This window comes from Dermacentor andersoni, chromosome 2 (assembly GCF_023375885.2).
Source record: "Dermacentor andersoni chromosome 2, qqDerAnde1_hic_scaffold, whole genome shotgun sequence".
In the NCBI taxonomy this organism is placed as follows: Eukaryota; Metazoa; Arthropoda; class Arachnida; order Ixodida; family Ixodidae; genus Dermacentor; species Dermacentor andersoni.
This window is the reverse complement of record NC_092815.1, coordinates 194,224,567-194,246,224: the sequence shown is the minus strand read 5'-3', so window position 1 is coordinate 194,246,224 and position 21,658 is coordinate 194,224,567. Positions and strand designations below refer to the sequence as shown.

Genomic DNA, 21,658 nt, shown 5'->3' with positions numbered 1-21,658 from the left:
CTCCAATAGCACTGCTGGACTCGCCTCACTAGATAACGTTCTAGCGTTAAACAGTGCCAGGTTCAGATTCCAATGGCGGCCTGTTCGGATCCAGTTATTCTTAGCACCATCTGCTGCGTCGCAGGTCTGGCCGCCGCCGTGGTCAGTTGCTTCGCAGCTGCTGGGGACTGAGGGCCGGCGTTTGATTGTTGTGTTCATATAGGAGGTTGTGGCCAAGTACTGCTCTGGTGAGGGAGTGCGTTTCCAGTTCTGAGGACGGGGATCAGGCCACAGTCCAGGCCTGTTTATGCAATTTCATCAACACACGGATTTTTTTTAATCCGGTGGAAATTTGCGCGGCACCGGGATTCGAACCACGGTCCTCTTGCACGCGAGGCGGATGCTCTACCTCTACGCCACCGCTGCACCCTGGACCGCTGGAAAGTGCCCAGGTACAGATGCTGAAAACATGTCTCGGTGTTCCACGTTGCACCTCAACCTACGGAATAATTGAGTAGGCTCGCGTCACCCCTTTACCTGTCTATCTACGATGCGAACCTCTTCGAGTATTCCTGCGACTGCTGTGCCATCATGGACGCCACCCCTTATCTACACTTCCCGACGTACGGCCAGACTCCACCTTTTCAAGAGCCATTAAATGCCAAGAATCTGCCATACCATCGTATTTTGCCTCTGCTGACCTTCCACGTATGCCCCCATGGGTAATGTTCAAAATACGGGTACGTCTATCTATTCCCGAAATTTCTCAACGATCGCGAATACCTACCGTCGGCCACAGATATTTAACACTTGAATATGTGTCGAACGAATATGACTCCTCGGTGAATGTGTATACAGACGGATTGGTCTCGTCGTTTGCGTCTGGTGCGGCTTTCGTCGTGCCTGCGCATCAAGTCATTCGACGGTTTCGTCTGTGTAAAAAGACGACTTCAACATCTACGGATCTAGTGGCAATCAGAGAGGCCGTTCAATATATTTCGCCACAGCCTCCTCAAGTATGGACAGTCTTCAGTGACGCAGAATCGGCTCTGCAACTACTTCGAGTGGTGTTGAAAGAAAGCGCTTACAGAGTGTTGGCTCTTCAAACCGCCGAGCTCTACACTTTAGCGCAAGAAAATGGCCACCACATCACATTTCAGTGAATTCCGAGTCACTGTGGTATACACGGCAACGAACTGGCCGATGCCGAAGCCAAGAAAGCACTCGACGAACCAGAGTCACTGTTTGCAATTCCTTTTTCAAGAGCGGACGCCAGCTGCCTCCTCTCCAGTATCATCCGAAAATCGACAGAAAAACACTGGGATAATCCGGATAATCACCACAGACGACTCCAGAGATTGGACCCCACCATGAAATTTAGGCTGCCACCGAAAATTCAACGCAGCTGTGCCAGTCTTCTGCACAGACTAAGACAGGGGATAGCGTTTACGTGCGGATACATGCGCCTCATGCGACGCACAGAGTCTCCAGACAGTGAGTTGTGCAATGTGAATGAGACTATAGGTCATGTGCTTTGTGACTGCCCTAATTACGTGGAAGAGCGTCAAAAGTTGAACAATGACCTTACGCGTCTTGACAGCCCACCGTTGTGGGAGGACGTTATTTAAAGCCCTTGGCCAGACACTAAATCGCGTTTCAAGGCCATCCAGGCGTTACTGAACTTTTTAAAAAAGGACGTGCCTTACTGTAGGCTTTGAGCATGCCAATACGCTCGCCATATGTTTTACGTCCTCCTTCTCTCGTCATCGTCACCCATCATGAGCCTCTTTCTTCCCTCTTTCTTTCCCTCTTCCCCTTCCCCCAACGCAGAGTAGCTGGCTAGAGGAATATACCTCAGGCCGACCTATCTGCATTTCGTAGCATTAAACTTCTATCTCTCTCTCCCTCTCTCGCTCTCTCTCTCTCTCTCGTAACGGAGAATTCTGTACTGCGCTTTCAAAAGCTAAGGAGGAATTCTTTTATAAAACTCTTCCTTTGCTACTGCGTTCTAACCCTCGTACATTTTGGAGCATTATTAACGGTACTAAAAGGATACGCATTCGATTAATCGAATCTAAAGCTCTAGTAGTTTAAAGTGAATGCTGCAATATTCTGAACAATGTGCTTGTTATTCATTTTAATGAAAGCAGCCCCACAGCAATTCCGCATATACCAAAACCAACTTCTTACCAAGAGATTCCATCGCTATTGAAGCAGTTGGTGTCGCAAGGCTGCTTGTCAACTTAAAAGTGTCTTCATCGGCCGGTCCAGATTGTACCTCATCAAGAATGCTGAAGTGTACGCAAGTTTATTCTTCTTTGATATTGTCAAAGCTTTTTGAACAGTCTTTACAGATGTCTACACTGGTCTCTGATAGGAAGATAGGGAAGGTGGTCCCTGTGCATAAATCTGGTGATGTACAGGGATGGCTCATGAGACTTAATAAAACTAAATGTAAAGGTATGCAAGTTTCTCGGCACACCACTAATTATTGTTCGCGTACTTATCCCCTGAATAATATTCCATTACCATCTTTTGACAGTTATAAATACCTTGGTGTTCAAATTTCTTCTAATCTTTCTTGTAATACGCATGTCGAATATGTAACTAACAACGCGAATCGCATGCTTGGTTACCTGCATCGAAACTTTTTTGATGTTCCATCGTTCCTTAAGTTAACACTTTACAGAACCTTGCTACGTTCTAAATTAGAGTACGCAGGCGCCATATGGGACCCTACCCAGACTACCCAGTCCCTACCCAGTCATTCAAACTCTTGAAACCATTCAGAACCACGCAGCACGTTTCATCTTATCGAATTATTCACGTAATTCTAGTGTCACATCTATGAAGAGAACCATAAATTTGCCTGATCTTTCACTGCGTCGAAAGTCATCTCGCCTTATAAACCCTGTTCATAAAATTTATTATTGTAACAACGGTTTGAAGGACGTCCTGTTTCATCCACGTCATTATATATCTTCAGGGGCCGATCATCGCTTCAAGGTGGGTCTACCTCCTTGTCGCACAAAATTGTGTGATCACTGTTTTGTTCCTAGAACAAGCGTCGGATGGAACAGCCTCCCCTCTACAATCGCCAGCATAACTGATGACCACAACTTCAAGATCGCTTTACAAGATGCCTTGTAATTTTTGTTTAGCTGCACGCCTTGCCGCCTTTCCCCCACTCCTTTGTGTTGTGCATTTGGGCCCTGAAAGAATTTTTAATAACTAACTAACAACTAACTAACTATCTAAATAAATAAATAAATAAATATAACAATAACTTTCAGGTGCTGCGTGAGGCTTCTTTCGCATCACTGCAACCAGTACAACCAGTTCAGCGCAGACTTCCAGTGTCAGGTTCGATTCCGGCTTACCTCCCATCGCCAAATTGTGCATAGTTCGAATGATGAAATTTCGGAATATAATTGAATACGGATATTCAATTACACCGAAATAGGACGTCAAGATACTGGTATGAAGCAAGAACGTCCCAATACCTTAACATAACCTATAAGATACCCGAATGTAAGAAAGAAAGCACGGACTCAGAATAACTCGAATGATAATTTCTAGCACCTGGACATCTCCTACGGCTAAAGTTGTCGAGGGGCCTTCCTTGAAGGTGATATAAATTTACCTGCCACACAGCTCTAAATTATGTTTAATATGGTCAACTGCCAATCGAAGATTGCTGCACGTTGATGCATGAGTAGGCTAGCGAAATGCATAAATTTGCAGCAATGCGTCTGTAATCAATTCCAGGCAGTTGAAACATTCAAACATTTGAATCCTTGCTTCCAAACGTCGCCCGCAGAAATGCAGTCACCCTTGAGATGGACGTCGAGATTTGCTTCAGAGCGGACACGCCTTTTAGTAGAATGAGGACTCAAGGGGCCATCCCGCACGACAGTGCAGTTTTGCAAGATAGGAAAACAAAGCGACGAGTGCAAACCAACAAAATAGGTTGCGACTACGTGTCACGCAGACGCAACATTCGGACAAGTGTCGCTGGCTCGTGTATAAAAACCAGCTGCCCAGGAGAAGCGGCCAGAAAACATTTGCTGTCGCATGAACGTCGCTCGCTGGACCGCAGCTGTCTTGGCTTAACCTGCGAGATCTTCGTAAAAGCAAAAATGTTTGCAACGGTGAGAATTTCTATGACATTGATTTCAGGGCACATCCCTCAACGTGAGCGAGCACTGTCAATAGTGCTTGCGAGTTACACGGAGCCGCTCTGTTTCATTACAACCCGAATGAAGAATTTCACGTCGCAAAGAAGCACTGGGGCTATGAAAGACGCTGTAGTGGAGAGCTGCAGATTAATTTCGACCTTCAATAAGGTACCCGAGCGTTATTAGCTAGCTTGTTCAATATATAGCTGCATGTCAACCTATTATTACATGTAATGATGTTCAAGTTGCAGAATAATTTAGAAGAGCTCAAAAAATATCTGGGCAGGACAGGTGACAGTAGAAGTGCTCCCCGTCTTGTCCGTATTTTCTTTCTTGCGCTCTATTAATTTATTCGGCATTATGAACCAGCTAGCCTAAGAATGTGTCTTGTTGCGTGCAAATTTATTGTTTTCGTAGCAGCTGTAAATCAGTTATATGCGCATTTTGATGCTTCAAGGGTCGTTTCATCTTCGATTAGGTCTGATACTGAGAAATGTTTATGCGGATGTCGTGAACGGATTTCTCGCTGTTTGCTCTGCTGATGATGCTCGTCAAGAGAAGTCAACACGGTGCTACTATGCTGCATAAATATTCCTGTTTGTTTGTTCTGTGCGGTATCTCATTTTCCTGGGTTATCTTTTCGCATGTTGTTTATATTGTTCGTATTATACCTATGGTTGTACTTTTTATCTCCTCCTCTAATGTCCATTATTACCATAACTGACGCACCATTAGAATATTCAAACTGATTGCTTCATGAATAATGAGATTTCACGTCTCAAAGAAGCCCTGGGGCTATGAAAGACGCTGCAGTGGAGAGCTGCAGATTAATTTCGACCTTAAAATAGGTACCCGAGCGTTTTTACATTTCACTTTAAGTGAAATGCGGCCGCCGAGGATTGGAAGTTGAAATTAATGAATAGCACCTGCACGAAGGACGAAGTGCACACATACGCAGTCGGTCACATTTAAAAGCTCTTCAGTTTATCAGGACATAAATTATAAAACAAAAGCAGAAGATCTTACATGTCAACTCTCTCGAGTTCCCTCAACGTGAGCGAACGCTCACAACAGTGCTTGCGAGTTACACGGAGCCGCTTTGTTTCATAACAACCCGAATGAAGAACTCGCGCGTGCTTTATTTCAAGGCTTAAGAGGGCTCGTTGTATCAACTGGTACTCAATTCACTTTTGCTAACTCCATCAATAAATTTAGACATCGTGGAGAAAGGCGATCTCTTCGCTTGAAACACACATATTTCGCTTCTCACGAAAGTGAGAAACGTTAGCATCAAAGCGCAAAATACGGCTACAGCAAGCCGTCGAGCCCAAAATGATTCCGGAATGCACATGCAAACACTTGTCTTAAGATCTCAAGTACAAATTCTTCACTCGACACATTATTCCGTTTGCAAGCTACAGGCGAGTACTCTCATTGCATGCATCAAAAGGAAAAAATACAAAACAGCATTTAGAGCACCGATCAAGCAGTTAGAGCCCCTTGCTGGTCTATAGACGAAATAGGAAACGAATAATAAGTGCCCTCTAAAGTGGCCGTGAACAGCTTTCTGAACATTATAAGAAAAAGTAGCAGATCTCTCGCAGAGGCTACTGCGTACATGTTGGATAAATATTACTGCACTGCGTGCAGCAGGGAATTTACAGTCACGTTTCAAAAACTGCGAAAAATCGCTTGGTATCGCTTTCGTAATTCCGCCATGCAACGTCATCAAAAGGAGCTAAAACCTACGAACGCTATTGCCTGATTTGGTGATCGCGAGAGCATTCTGAGCAGCACATGTTGCTAATTTTGAGTTAAACAAATGAAAAACATACGTGCTTGGGATATCAAAAGCCATCAAAATCATTTCATCTTTTCACAGTGCGTAGGTGTTATCTGCGCAGGGCCTCCGAGATCGAAGCGGCGTATTGCGTCACGCGGTCTACCGCGGCCGCCACGAGATGCCGCTACGAGCGCTTTCCCCTCCTGGCTTCTCTACTGCGAAGCTTCCAGCACTGTAGCGGAGATGAATAGAGAGCGAAATTCAGATATCGGTGTGAAAACTACGCTCTAGTCGAAGAATTTGAAAAATGTTTAAACATGAAATACGTGAAAAGACCCGCTTTATAAGTGAGATCTTACTATGATTAGATAGAAAAGTGTTTCAGGGCCCCTTTATTATATCGCCCGCTCGAAGTTTTGCTAACATACCATTGTGTCGCAGTGCGATTAAAAGGTGAGCAGCTATCACGCTGGGGCGAGGCCCCACATGACATGTACTCGTACGTTTTCGGGCTGTTGTAAATTACAAACGTTCTTTTTCTTAAACCCAGTTGCAAGTACTGCTGGTGTACATCGCCGTGGAAGCCTACGGCCTAAACCACCACCACCAGCAGCCGACACAAGCCGGATACAGGGTCGCCAGTTTCGGTGGCTACGCTGCTGCGGGGACACCTTACGGAGGATACGACGTCTATGCCTCTGTGGGTACCACTTGCTCTCTGTATGCACTCTTTAATCCCGCACATTTCAGCGAGCACGCAATACTTCCGGTCACCTGCCCTGGCGTTTGACACTGGCGTCAATATGAGCGCATATATTTTCTCATGCACGGTAACAACGATATATTTCGCTTCATGAAATCATAACGTCTTTTACTTTGAGCTTCTGTCTGTACCATATTGGGCCATGATCTGGCTCGCTTGACTCGCAGCTAGTGCATTAAATTACCGTTAGAAGTGCTGGCGCGGGAGGCTACTGCTCAAAGCAAGTCTACTTCTTACCGAGACAACCTCACCGCTTTTTCTCTGATTGAATCTTTCCTCTCGCTGTTTCCAGCTATATGTAGCGTAATATCTTGCTATTTGTGTTTGTCCCTTCATTCATTACTTTACCGAGGAGACAACTGCAGCCTGAAAGTCTCCCCGGGCTATTTGCGCGGGCTCACCTGACGTGCGCATAAAAGCGCGCTATCTGGCACATCAAAATCTGGATTTTTTGCATACTATGGACATTGTCCTGCACATTTTAAACTAGCCGTCCGCTATCAAGAAACTGTGAACACATTTTGCTAAAGCTCGATACATCGAGCTTGACGATGGGCGTCAGTACGTATCGCGCTGATAAATACTTCGAGAAATCCGCGTCCCCGAATACGTTGTTCGATGACGATGCTACTCTGTAAACAAAGAAGGCACAGTGTGAAGAATGCACCTGTTACCAGCGAAATATTCTTACGGAAGGGACAAGCCTTCTTGACAAGGCTAATTTCGCGAGTACGCTCTTAACTGAGTTTCTGGTACAATTGTACGGTGCGACTTTTAGCGTTCTCTCTTTTCTTCTTTCGTAACGATGTTAGTGACAAACCCATGCCTGTGAGGCTTCCTGATTTTATGGTTTCTGGACTATGCTGCTAAACTTTCATCCCAAAGCAGGCAACAATTACAATTCCAGTTTCTCTCTACAACGTTATGTACTACACTTTTGCATAAGTGTATACTGGCTGGCTACCCAGCACAGCGTAACGAGTCGGTACTTACATTGGCTAACCTCCCTGTCTTTCCTCTCCTTTTCTCTCTCTCTCTCTCTCTCTCTCTCTCTCTTGGCATAAGGTTTGCCAACGAAAAAATCTAATTCTTCTTCTGGCTTGCAGCCACCTCAGCCGTACAGTTTCGGCTACGACAACGTGGACGAGTACGGAAACCGGCAGTTCCGCAGCGAGCGAGGTGACTCCAACAACGCCAAGACCGGCTCGTACGGCTACCGTGACGTCAACGGCCTCTACCGTCGAGTGAACTACGTGGCCGATGTGAACGGCTTCAGGGCCACCGTGGACACCAACGAGCCCGGCACCGCCCATGGTGCCAGCGCCGACGCGGTCTTCAACGCTGCGCCAGTCGTACCTCCGGTTCCCTCAGGACGTGGACAGATTGTTCCACCTGGAGCCTATGTCGCTGGGGCAGCGGGGCCTTACAACGCTGGTGGCTACAGCGGTTACGGCGGATACGGATACAACCCCTACGGAGGCGCTGCTGGAGGCTACGGATACACCCCGTACGGACGTCAGGGTTACGTTGCCAGTAGCCCAGCACTCGGCGGATACGCTTACAGCGGCCAACCACCTTACGGCTACGGTGCCGCCGGCTACGCTGCGGGCTACTCGCCAGATGTTTACGGCACCCCTGCTGGATACGGAAGTTGGCCTTCCACTCACCGCGGATACCGCCGCCGTCGTTAATGAAGCGATCTGCAAAACTATTAGTACAGCGCTGAAAACACGGTGTTATTTTCTAAATAAATTGGGAACATTACGACCAAAATGCTTGTCCCAAACTAGAGGTAATAGCTTGAAAACAGAAGGAGAATCTCAAAGTCAGATGTCTAACATTCTTCATGTAAAAAAAAATCACAAGACATTATCTTCAACAAATCATTACCTCCTTTCTACTAGCAACACGTGGCCATTACCGAATATCTTTAATCACGAGTTTGTCTCTTCAACATTCCGAATGTCTTTCCTCGCACTAAGGCAAAACTTACTGGTGAAAATTGAGGTGTACGTTTCTTGAGTTCTAAGGCGAGTAAATGTTAATCTCTGGATCAGCACTTTGTTAGCTCTGTGTACCACAGTGAATGGGTAGCATCGCGCAACCTTGAACACTAGGCTTAGAGAAACACAATTATGTTCCAAAAACGTATATATGTGATTCTGTACGAACTTACCGCTGCAAGCAAATTACGATGTCTGCTTATTTACGGCTTTTTAAATTGGGGCTAAAATGTTTGTTTGTACTTGTACAACGCAACGAAGAATCTGCATAAACATAAGGTCTTATGCGCAGCATGGCTCGGTGGTACAATCGCACACGATAAGTTTTTTACATCAAAAGGGGGTAAACAGACTTTTTGCAATGATGACACCCTAAACATGTAAACTAGCACCTATTAAGATAGGCGATTTTAGGCAACCCTACACTCTTAAAAAAAGTTGCAACCTTTAAAGGCTTTCTTCTCCCACAACAATAATCGCAATCTGCCTTGCTTGCGTTTCATTTGCTTCAGGTTGTGAGCCCGGTGTTTCCAGGTGACGAAAGGCATGCACGTTATCAGCGTGACACGTAATTCAGGACAGGAATTTAGGGAGCGCAGAGTTTTCAAGAAAGGAATCGCCATACCGGCAGACGACCACTATAGCGTGGATCAACATAAGCCCGAAAATGTGCCATCTTTTTTAAGAGTTTACAACAAGGGTGCTTAAGTTAAAACACTGAAGAAAAAAAAAACACCAAACCAGAGCCTGCCACATATACCTTTCATATACCCTTCAGGAGGTCCCGTACATTCTTTGACTATAGGACATCCTTCTGTATATTATTCTTTTTTATAACCTGTAATCTACAATGAATAAATCAATTCAATTTAAATTTAATTTTTCTATTTTACCACCCACTGTCAAGGGTGCCGGGTGGGTACAGCCCTAATAACAGGTGTTTCAAACAGTTTGAACCGAACTTTAAATGGACACGCTTTATAGATAAATGAAATCTATGGCATATTGCCTACAGTCGTCTGATCTTGTTGTTTGAAGTTAATTTACAGTTACCTGATTATATGCGGGTATGCATATATTGAGGCAGCATTCCTAGACGCCTTATACAGCAGGCCACGCGCTGAAGCAGATGAAGCTGGCCATGATGATGAATATATATATATATATATATATATATATATATATATATATATATATATATAGGTGATGAAGATGTAGGGTGAATATAATGCTTAGATTAGACTGGCTCCAAGTCATTTGCGGAGTTTACGTTTAATATGGGTAACTGGGCACCTAAGCATATTTATGAATGTAGCTGCAGACAGCATGGCCAAGTCTTCTATCAGCGGCCCTGTGATTATCCTTCTTCCAAAGACGGGTTTCATCACGTCTGTCGGGTTTAGAAGATATAAAGTCTTAATATCAAAATCAAATTTTACATCATCTTCGGGACTACACCACTTACGATTTCCTTGGAGGAGAAAGTTTTGCAAAAGCAGACAGACGGAAGAGACAGTAACGTGATTGCGTTGTCGAGTTTCTCCCACAAATTTATAGATGCACCGATTTGGTCTGGCAATTTCCCCTTCGTACCATTTTCGCAACTCAATAGAAACGATCGAACTCTATTTATTGGAATGCGCGCGTTTTTCCTCCCTCAGAAAAATGACTTTGGAAATGACAGTGTGACAGCTCGGCCAGCCATTGAACCCTACTGCTGTCTTTTGGAGCGTCTGTACTCGGGCAGTCACAGAGGATTGTATGCATCCCCGTAGAAAAATTCATTATTGCATCAAACCGATTTCATTGTTGACCATATTATTCGTTTCATTCCTACTTTATTGTTTTATTTATATTATATTTACTTGTTTTTGAATGAATGTCTACTAAATCGTTTTGAACTTTCCTCGCTTTAATTTTCTCATCAAAGTTATAGATATTAAATTTATTTCCTTAGCAGATATGTAAAATTTTCCCTACTTTTGGTCAATCCCCGTGAGTGGGTAAGCGCCAAACACGTCAATGTAATCAACCATCATTAGCAACTATGTCATCCGCGCGCGCAAGCTGCTAACCTGGCCCCCGGTTATGGCCGCGAACGCCGTATGAAAGGCTTTAATCGCGAAACACAATCTCTGTAGCACGGAAGAGTGGCGATAGACGCGACGACGGGACTTACGCGGTAGTTCAACGGCGAAGTCTGTTCCCTAACAGTGTGGGGTCCAATAAAGCAAGATTGAATCTTTTCGCACAACCCAGGAGCTCGAACTGGGGTCCTCAGCAACACTTCGTCTCCAGTGTGGAAGGAAACGACGCAAGTGCGATGCATCACAGGGAGCTTTGCGGTCTTGTTGACTGGCATCGGCGTTGCGGCGGGTGCGGTGGTGACACCGGGAAATGCCCGAAACGAACTACTCACACACTGATGTCGACGAGAGCGCCGGCACACCAAAGAAACAGATGTCGAAGAAAATGATCACTTGACGGCGATACACGAGGAAAAAAATTGCGAGTATCCCATAGTGCGTTGCAAGCCGGTGTTGTATGCGACAGTGAGGAATGACAGAATCAAAAGGGTATCTAACCGAGGTGGTTGGTTCATTCTTCGAAGGTTGTAGCAGGGGAAGTTGTAGAACGCAGAAAGGAATGAACCGACGTGGACGTAGCTGCACTGTCACCTGATTTCTCTATTGAAGTTCCCGCGCTCTTTATGTCGTCGTCAAATCTCGTCCCTTCTAACTTCCTGGCGCTTCCCTCAAAAAGCGACTTCTTTTCTTGTCAAGGCGATGGACGGTGTTCTGACATACTGCACTGCTGCTTGGCTTACTTCTAATGCTTCGAGATTCTCCTGTCGTAACCTATCGCCACTTATGCCCCCTGCAAGTGGCGCCTATGCAAACGACGCGGGCACCAGGCGGCAAAGCGGCAGCGATGCGCACATGGCGAATATTGATGATGCTTACACAAATATTGATCTCTCAGTTGCACCATGTTGCGCCTAGGCCGTCTAGGCAGCCAGGCGCATTGCTCGCTCACCTTTTGCGAATTGGGCCGCTCGTGATTTGAGCTGTTTCAACAATGCCGATGGGTTACGTGGCCGCCGAGGGCTCGAACACCTACTCAAGCACGGGTAATGGCTGCGTAGTACACAGCGCTAAGTACAGGAAGGCCGAGTGGAAGGCCGCATGTAAGGCTACACGTTTGTAACAAAGTATAACCAAAACAGCCGATACAAATGTCGCCTATGTGTTTGCAACCGCACTAGCCACGTGACTTTCCTCCGTATCGTTGTGCAGAGGGAAAAAAAGACGTTACTCAATCACGCATGTGTCGCGTGCACAGGTGACGTCTTGGTCTCACCACGCATGACGCAATGGGGTTTACATTTAGCCTCTTACTCGGCGTTCGTACAGAGGTGTTATTCGGCACTGGGTTATTCCACTGGAGCGGTAGTAGTCGCGTTTCAGAGAGCTCGCTCTGCCGTACTAAGTAGAATCAACCAATCTCAAACCTGTGCTCATCGGGGGTTATAAGGCTTACAATTACGCCATTGGTTGCACAAATGTGACGGTTGCCCGACTACAGCGCCCCCCCCCCCCCCCCCGCGTTCGACAGGTAGGTACCAGAAATGGTGCGGAAAGTCTTGGGAAGGAAGACAGAGGGCTGCCAGTCCGCGCTCGGCCCCTTTGACTATGGTGGGCGCACAACGAATCGGGAAGAAGCTCGATTGCAAGGCTAGATCATAGGACCATCACTACTAGGGGTATCTTAAATTAAGCATCGTAACGAAGCTTCGTAACGCGCGAATAAATGTCGCTTGTGTATTCGGTTATGCCTAATTTCTGCGCCTTAGCGCCCGTACGCCAAGAGCAGCACGTCCGAGGCGTTTCACGCGCATCATTGCCGCTGCACCCCATAATTCAGCCTACCCTTCTTTTTAATTTTAAGCTGCACTTTCTTTGTTTATAGCCTCCCGGGTTTCGAGTCGCTGCATCCTGCTGCTGGGTTGGTTCGTATCTCCGTGGATATATTTGTAGACATGTGTACGAAGGCTACATGTGCGCCGAATGCAAGTACGAGCAAAGGTACATAACCTCCACATGATCACTGACAAAGTAGTGCAAGTAAGCGCAATAAGACAGACAATACTTCCAACATAAAACATGAAGGTATGCTCTAAAGCACACGGACCTCTCAATAGAATAGCCTAGGGCAATATATTAATGGGATTCCTTGCTTTACTTAATTTTCCTTGATTTAGCCATTTGGTATGTAGCGATAGCTGCGCGCACATTCTTGACCAGCCCTCCACAACGGGTTTGCGCCACTGTGACATTAGATGTACAGAGTGTTTATATACAGCAAGTCATTTGCCACAGTTATCTACGCCATACACGTGTCATCGCCATTTCTCGTTCGTCAATCGTCGTACAACCCTTCCCCCTCGCGACGCTGCTTCGTGGACGTCCCACACTGTGCATCCACCAGATACAGGGCTTCCACTACCGTGCCGCTTATGATCGGTGTAGGTAATAAGTGTAAAATTATCAAAAATAAAAGGTGCCCTTTGTGGTGAATAACGATAAACATATCGCGTCGGTTACGCGCTGTATAACATGAACGTCAAAAAAAAACTGCGCGCACCGCCGCTAGTTGTATATGATTCAATACATGCCGCTTTACTGAAGCTTCGCTGCACATGGATTTCAACATGTGGGTTATGGGTGCGCACAGTTTTCGAAAAACTAGAAAGTAGCAGGGAAGTGATGCAGGGAAACGCTTAGAGATGCGCGCCAGCGATTGATCTGCGCTGCATTGTGGAGAACAATAGACGCAGCTCTACATAAGAAATGTGGGACAATGACAAGGACAATGAAATACACCAACTGAGTTGTCTCCTCAGTATGCATACGATAATGAATAACCAATGAAATTCGCGCAATACCGTAACGACGTCAATATTTCACCGTACGTAGTTGCTGACCATTTATCGTTTAGCACGTCACAACACATGCGCGCGTGTCATACTTTCCGCGTCACGAAACGGTAAACTCGGGGAATTCATCGAAGCAGCAGTCGAACATCTTCGCTCTCTCTCTCTCTCTCCCTCTCTCTCTCTCTCTGTCCTCCTCTCCTCATGAAGAATAGCCAACGAGAACTGCCCCCCCATCTACCTCCTTGCCTCTTTATTCGTCCTCTCCCACTCTCTCTTGAGTGTTCATTCTTGTCGCACAACTAAACACACCAGCTTACTTCTCATTGTGTATTTGTTTTGTAACATAAACCGCACTGAAAGTTCGATCCGTTACTTTATGACTGAATTCTGCAGAAGGCTACATGACTCACTGGGCAGCCTAGAATTAGAACTCTTTTTTTTTATCTTAAATTTACTAATAATCTCGGTAATTGCACTTCTGCTATTTTATTTTATTTTATTTTTTCACTGTTGAATGCTCTGCACTTACGTCGCCTAATGCGGTCCTTACGGCGTTCCTCATGTTACGTAATTTATTTAGCATTTCCTGTACTCATCCTTTATATTCCTTCTGAAAAGCAGCAGTTATGGTACACGTATTATTGCGCGAAGGAAGCAATGACTATTTTATGGCACCTACACCCATTATGTAAGACTGGTCGCGTAGCCGGCGGTCAAACGGCGGGGGCAGAGGAAACATGAGAGAAAAAGTATATGTCAGTGAAAAAGTTTAAATTGTACAAGAGGAATGAAAATAGAAAAAGCACTGCTAGAGACATTTTTTCCTTGGAGGAAAACGTATGCTTCATGAAAAGATAGCAAACTTTGAAGGTACTAAATTTTATTAAAGTTCAAATAGATATCTTTGGATACATCAATTAATGAATCAGTAAGTTGACACGATATTCTCCTGGTGTGACAAAGGAACTCGCAGACCGCCATGCATACATTACTGTGGCAAAAATTCAATGTGGATGCCTTGAAGGAGAGGATGCCATCAGTGTTTTTTTTTTCTCTTGATTGCAAATCAATGGCTGGTTAATACAATATGATCAGTGGTTTCAGAATGTTTGCAGATATGGCATAGAGGGAACGGCGCCAGGCCAAACCTGCACATGGAAATAAATATTGAATGGATGAATACGAAATCGTAATTTTGTAAGACTGATTTCCAATTCACGTGTGGCACACCAGTGATTGTCCCAAATGAAAAGCAAATAGTTAAATCCTGTTGTTTAGAATATCTTTATTGCAGAGTATTTTAAAAGAGAACATTTTCTAAATCTAGCCCCGCGATGAAAGCACAAGTCAGCAGAACATACACGACTGGTTCATCTCAAAGACGTACGCGTAAGTGTGTCGACTGTTTCGTTTTTCTAGCAAACCACGTTCACCTGGTACAAATATAAAGCGCACCAGATGGAATGTCGAAGGGTTTGAGGTTGCATACATTAAAAAGTGTATCGTCTGAGGATGAGGTGAGTGCTCTGCACGCTTACAACGAATCGGTCACTCTTACAGCTGTTTTTGATGCTAAATTAACTGCTAATAATTCTGCCTCAAGTATGGATGTGACATCAGGAACTCCCAATGAATAAGACCCGGATAGCTCGTGACAAATAATGTCCCCACCCGCTTTCTCTACCCAGATTGATACATCCGTCGCTATTGCACTATTGATATTCAATTACGCTAAATGTTCTTATAACAGGCCGCTTTGATATCTAGTGGGTCGCAAATTAGTAGCTGAAGGACATATATCATTAAATTCAATTTTAAGAGTATTTAAGGGCATTTTTGGGGAAATTACTCTCGCTTAACAGAACTTTTAATGGTCCTACTTGCGCGTGCACAAAACACAACCAGCGGATTGTACAGAGAGGACCCTGTTTTATCAAAGAACGCTAATCTTTCCTTAATAAGTACAAGCTGTGATCATGTCAATAAGGATAAGTAAATGTTTAGGTTGCCTTTTACTGTTAGAAAGCGGAATCTACAAACAAGTTTGGGCAATGGGGCTTCTGAATATAATATATTATTAGCAACAAGTTTTGGCCCAGCAAGACAAATACGCAGAGCCTATCGCTCTACAACTATAGCTTAATCTTGTATGCTGGCCCATCGGATAATGAAACGCCCCCAAATTCCAATACGGGTCGAACATACAGTCTACAAACCATAATGCCATGAGCCTGGAGCAGCGGCGACTGAGTTTGCGAACCATGCCAACAGCGGGCGCCGCCTTAGACGTAAAATGTTCGATGCGGCTGCACTAACTAAGTTTGGGTCGCATATAACGCCTACACATTTAACAAAGTTGCGCTGAGCGATCATCTCCTAACGTTATAGAAGGGATACATCAACTGGTATAGTTAAGGGAAATACAATCAAGGTACAACCAAGCTAACATTTATTGGCATATTAGGATCGTCAAACCAATCTTCAAGTATTGATATATATGATTGTGGCATTCTATGCAATGGGCAAATATCACTCGCTGACACAAAGAATGCCACGTCGTCTGCATAAACACACACTTGTAGGTGTGGACACAATGGAACAGAACTCTTAATATTAAAGAAGCAAAATGGGGTCAGAACGTAACCTTGTGGAACTCCTCCGACATTGTATTTTGGCGTCGAAACGCTGCTTGCGGAGCAACAGAAAATTCTATCTTTTGGGAATTCGCAAATTCAATTTGTAATACATGGAGGAAAATTCATGCTCTTCGCGATATTCAGGAGAATGACATGCTCCACACTGACGTATGCCGTTGTTGTATCAAGAGCTTCCAACGCTGCATACTGCGGCCTGTGTCGAGCAAGTTTAATGCGTCCCTCTAAATCAACATGTGCGCCCGTCCTGTTCATAGCTTCCGCGCGCGTCTGTACGTAGTCGTCGCTTTCGTCGGGCCACTGTGGTCGTTCTCATTATTGAGGCGTAATATTTGCAGCTGCGGCGCTACGCGAGTACACTTGCTGTTCTAAAGAATAGCGAAGATTAACTACAATAACAATATTTGGCCTTCATTTGGCAAAACTAATTATCAAACCTTTTAAGGCTGCCGACATCATTGCAGAAAAAGACGGAGTCTTAAATAGGCAACTACACTGAGAAGTCCAAGTCTACGTCTAAATAACTATAGGCTCTTCACCATGAGCTTACTGAACAAGTTAAGACTGATCACTGGAAAATTAACTTTCAGCTCCTAGCACTAACATAATAAAAGAAAACATCGAAAATGTTTAGTCTCTGTCTTTGAAATCAAGTACGTAATGAACAACGCGTCTCCTCCTCTATTTTGTATACAAATATTGCTAAGACCACAAATTAACCAGATGGACCCACGTCTTTTATTGTTTAAAGTGAATGAATAGAGAAGTGCAGCTCGCGCCCTTTCTGACTGTCTCACCGGTCGGGGCGGACTGCTAATGTGTGTCGCGGCCAAGAAAGAGGACAAACCTCAAGGCAGAAGAGAAGAGAGGCTAAACTAAGTCAACACCTATTTAGACAGAAAAGTTAGATAAGAATATGAATAGTAAAGAGTGGTCCAATGCACTGCTCCCGGTATCTTGCTCCGTCAGAGCGTCGGGTGGCGACTGAGTTCCGGTATAACTTCGTAGCACAAGTCTAAATAGTGGCCGTTATGACGGCCGTGCTGTGGTGGTCCGAGTCATTCGACACGGTGTGACGAGCCACAGACTCGGTCGTGGCAGCGGTCTCCTGGGCACCGAGCAGCATCTCCAGTTCCCGCTCGTCAGCGTCCATCGTCGAGAATTCCGCGATGGCGGCCTTGCTTCGCCCTTTCCGGTAGGTGGCGCTAATGGCCAGGTATAGCCAGAGCAGCATGAAGATGAGCGCGGCGATCGTGTAACCGGCGCAGAAAAAGTCCACGGCACCTTCCTCCACACGAACTACGCCTGCGCGTTGCTGCTGCTGGGGAGGCGGCTGTATGTAGCCATGCACCACGACCGCGCTGGCGCTGCCCGAGTACAGGGCGGGCTTCCCCAGCGGCGCCCTCATTGCGGGTGCCCACAACGACGGCGGCCGAGGTTGCAGCGGTAGCTGAGGCCGCACTGGAGGCAGGACGCGAGGACGAGCGTATGGGCCGCGGCCGTGGCTTCGGCATGGCGGCTCTTGTTGCTGCGAGAATAAGTGTCCGCCGATATATATATTGCTAGCATGACTTACACAGAATTATCGGGCAATTTAGCAATACGGAACGAGCGACTACAATGCGAAACAAGCCACGCGTCCTGTCTCTTTGGACGGCTCCGTCACAATAGCTAGGCCCTGCTTACGCTATAGCCAATGTCCGTGGCCCGCACAAAACAGATGAACGTGATCAAACGGCTCAAGGCCCGGCTGGATTCACGCAGCGGTTACTAGAAGTAACACCCGTTGAGAAATTAAAATTTATCTCTTGCAAGTCCCTGATTCGGCATTACGTCCTAAGCTACTCATACGAATAACACCAACCAACCCAAACATTTGCGTTATTCTACTAGCGATAAAGGCGGCGTGGAAATATGGCAATGTCTGTCGAAGTGAAGAACAGCGATCGAATAAGGTATGCGATCCGCAGCCCGCGTTTCGACAAGGAGCTTTGCCTTTCCGACAGCAGTGACGAAGACAAGCTCCCTTTTGGGAACACTGGCTCCAGAGACGATGTCGTCTTCGACTTCCAAGTGTCCGCCTTTCTACCAATGTGCGCGGTGTGCGTGTAAGTTCAGTAATGGTCCAGAGAGATACACGCCGTGGTGCGGCTCGGTGGATAAGGGGTTCCGCTGATGAGCACGAAGTGGCTCCTTCAATCGCCTGCTGCGATAATATGAAACCGGGTTCATTTTGGAACAACTCTAGAGAAATGTCAGAAGCGCTCGTGCACTTGAATTTGTGTGCAGTTTAAACAACTGTAGGTAGTATATATCGACGCCGCCCACTAGCGCGTAGATCATAACCCCCTACCTGACTACTCTCTCTATTTCTCGGTGACACTCCCGAACTCCAGCCAATACTCCCCATTGCACGGATACGGCCATAAACCTCCCGAAGGTTGCCCCATATCATACGCCAAAAAATAATTTTAACATAACCAGCGTCATGCAGCACAGCCGCATCGAATCCTTTTTATGAGCTAGGAAGCTAGCCGAAGTGAGACTTAAATGCGCGGCCGGTGTAGGCGCAGTGCAGGACTAACTGAATTCGCTTCGGATCGACAGCTGCGTTGGGGAGTGCGTTGCATAGTGACAGTTTTTTGGCTCAACTTCGCGGCTGTACAAGATTGTTATGCGGTGAAACCTGTTGCTAGCGGGAAGGAGCCACTTTCACCAGACACTCCCCCCGTTCCTTAACTGTGCACGTGCGCACATGGTGTATGCGATCAGAATAGGAGCCGCGAGATTATAAGTGTACTAACAGCCATTCATCGCTATGTTTCTGACGTTTCTGTCGACTGGAAATTTAAAACAGCGTTTCTTTTTCTTTGTCGTCGTCGTCTTGCTCCCCTCTCATATTTAGAATGCACATACTCATGGGAACAGCACACATTTTCAGACTGCACTATCGTAGGGATCGGCCGACATTTTCATACTGTACTATCCTCGAGCTGGGCAGTCCAGTAACCCGATATGGAAAGGCGCGGTAACTTGCTGAGAAAGTAATTGTCAATACATTCGAAAATAACAAGACAATTTGCTTTGAAACCACTCAACAAGTGCCTTGCCCTCGTTGCTTCAAGTGTAAACAAAATGTGACGGATTTCTCCGTAACCTACACGAAACGCTGCTGCCTACATTCATCCCAGAAAGTTCAGCTAATTCTTCAGAAAAGTAATTGGCAGGTAAATGCTTGCACATTCCACTCTGTTGCTTTTTAGTCATTATTTGGCGCTGTTCAGTATCGTCATAGAGTTCTTCCACACCGCCGAACTTCTGGGCTTCATAAAAAGCGCTTAATGGATCAGGCTGTCCAGAACGAAAGCTACCTGGATCAAAGTTTAAATAAACCGGCCAGCTCACTCACCCCTGCCTGAGGCTGGTCTTCAGCAGCGACCGCTTGGTGCGACTCGAAAGTCACAGGCAACACGCGTAGGTGCTCGTCCGTCTGCTCGACCTCTTCGGGAACGGCTGCTGTTGCCCTAATCTGCTTGGCCCCCGCCCGGTGCTCCCGGCCTGCGGTCTTGTGCTTCGAAGTCTTGGCCCGGTGCCCAGTGCCCATGGCCCCTGCTGCTCCCGCCGGCAGGTGGGCATGCTCTTGCAGCGGCGGCGTGAGAAGCGCGTCTGTAGGTTTGGGCACCGCTGGAGCTGCAGATACTGCGCCAGGATCTTGGGCAAGCAGTCCCGGACCACGAATATCTGGCACCGCTGCCGGCCCATGCTGCAGCACTTGCGGTGGAGACTCTTGCCTCTCGCCTCTTGCAGCGAGGACGGCAGGGTGTGGAGGCCGTGCTCCGGCACCTGTGGGGCCTTGGTTTGCAGCCATCTCGCTGCAGATGATTAACACTTGTCTTGTCTTTAGGAACGGCGGTCCTGCAAGGATTGCTGGCTTCTTCTTCCTCTGTCTCGAATGCCACGCGCACACGAAGGAAATTGATGATGGCTGTAGAGATATCGGTGTACTTGGAAAATTGGTTAAGTAGAAAGAAGACAGGGAGATTATAAAGAGCTTTAATAAACGTCCGCTGCCTGCATTCACAAAAAAACACTTTCGCCATAATTCTCATCCACAAAGACATAATGAGAAACGTTCTACACCAATAATCAGAAGGTAGCAGTCGTCGTAATAAAGCTAAATAGGAGATATAGAATAAAGATAGCACAAGCCTAAGTTCCAACCTCTAGCCATGGTGATGAAGAAAAAGAACAGTTTGATGAGGATGTTTAATTAGCAATGACCTTGCGAGCTGCTGCGTGTGGACGTTCGAAGCGTGCCCGTACCTGAGCTCCCGAACACTGGTTCTGGTCAAGTAGCTGGCGGTTTTCTTTTAATCTGTGTCTTTTACGTAATTGACTTTGACATTTTGTTTCAATATCTGTTAACTTGCCAGAGTAATTTCCCATTTTTCTGCAATGTCACTCTCGTTGCCAGGTCAGGAGGCTTCCACCTGGCCGGCTTCTGTTCCTAACCCTGATTTGTCGGTGGAGCTTTTCTTACGCAATCGGACGAGCAGCGTACCTGTGGCTTTGATTATGAGTGATGGCGGAGTGATTCGCATGCAGAATCCCAAGGCAATTCAAACCGAACTCTGGATGGCCTCGGCCAATTTTCAACAAATCACCTAGGTTCGACAGTTTCACCGAGGGGGCATTCTTTGCTGCTCGTCAGACCGGGCTTGTGTTCAAGATATACTGAAGTGCGATATTTTCGCGACACGTCCGGTGAGCAGATTCATTCCTGGTCACCTTGCATGTACCAAAGGCCTAGTTCGCGGTATCGACATAAGTCTATGTCCGGCAGAAATTTTGGAAATGTTTTCAGCGGCAGGCGTGATTTCTGTGTATCGCTGCAGCCCAGTCGTTGATACTAAGTGCACGCACACAGAAACTGTCATTGCTACTTTTGCTGGAATCAACCGCCCATCGGAAATCAAAGCATGGCCAGTTGTACGCCTAGTAGAGCCTCTATCACCTCGTGTCCTTCAGTGTCTGAAGTGCTGGCGGTTTCGGCACTCCATAAAAGGTTGCAGTTACAACACACGATGCCGAATTTGTGGAAAAGCCCATAATTCAAATGACTGTTCTTCCCGAAATGAGTTCTCCTGCCTTTCCAGTGGTCCGCAATCTGCAGATGAGCCTAATTGGCCTGGAAGGTCAAAAGAAGTGCATATCACTGAAATAATTTATAGACGTCGATGCTCTCGTCGTGAGGCCATTGGAGAAATTCAGAGCAGGACTCAAGGGTATGCTGGTACAAATGCCCGTCAAACACTGTGTATGGGAAACTCAATCTCTGAGGCTGTGGCAGCTTACGTAGAAT

At 46.2% G+C, this 21,658-nt stretch overlaps 2 protein-coding genes across 2 annotated transcripts; one reads left to right on the top strand and one right to left on the bottom strand.

Annotated features, from left to right (window-relative positions):
- The first annotated feature begins 4,039 nt into the window (after positions 1 to 4,039).
- Positions 4,040 to 8,463, top strand: LOC126540779 (uncharacterized). The gene is made up of 3 exons (XM_055076307.1): positions 4,040 to 4,130; positions 6,491 to 6,640; positions 7,810 to 8,463. Exons 1-3 carry the CDS (start codon positions 4,119 to 4,121, stop codon positions 8,392 to 8,394), a joined length of 747 nt encoding a protein of 248 aa, XP_054932282.1. The 5' UTR covers positions 4,040 to 4,118; the 3' UTR covers positions 8,395 to 8,463.
- An 8,548-nt stretch (positions 8,464 to 17,011) lies between these two features.
- On the bottom strand, positions 17,012 to 20,243 carry LOC129387386 (uncharacterized). Its single transcript, XM_055076309.2, has 2 exons — positions 19,706 to 20,243; positions 17,012 to 17,824 (listed from the first exon to the last, which is right to left on the bottom strand). The coding sequence occupies exons 1-2, from the start codon at positions 20,162 to 20,164 to the stop codon at positions 17,312 to 17,314; spliced, it is 972 nt and encodes a 323-aa protein (XP_054932284.1). The 5' UTR covers positions 20,165 to 20,243; the 3' UTR covers positions 17,012 to 17,311.
- Between the last annotated feature and the right edge of the window lie 1,415 nt (positions 20,244 to 21,658).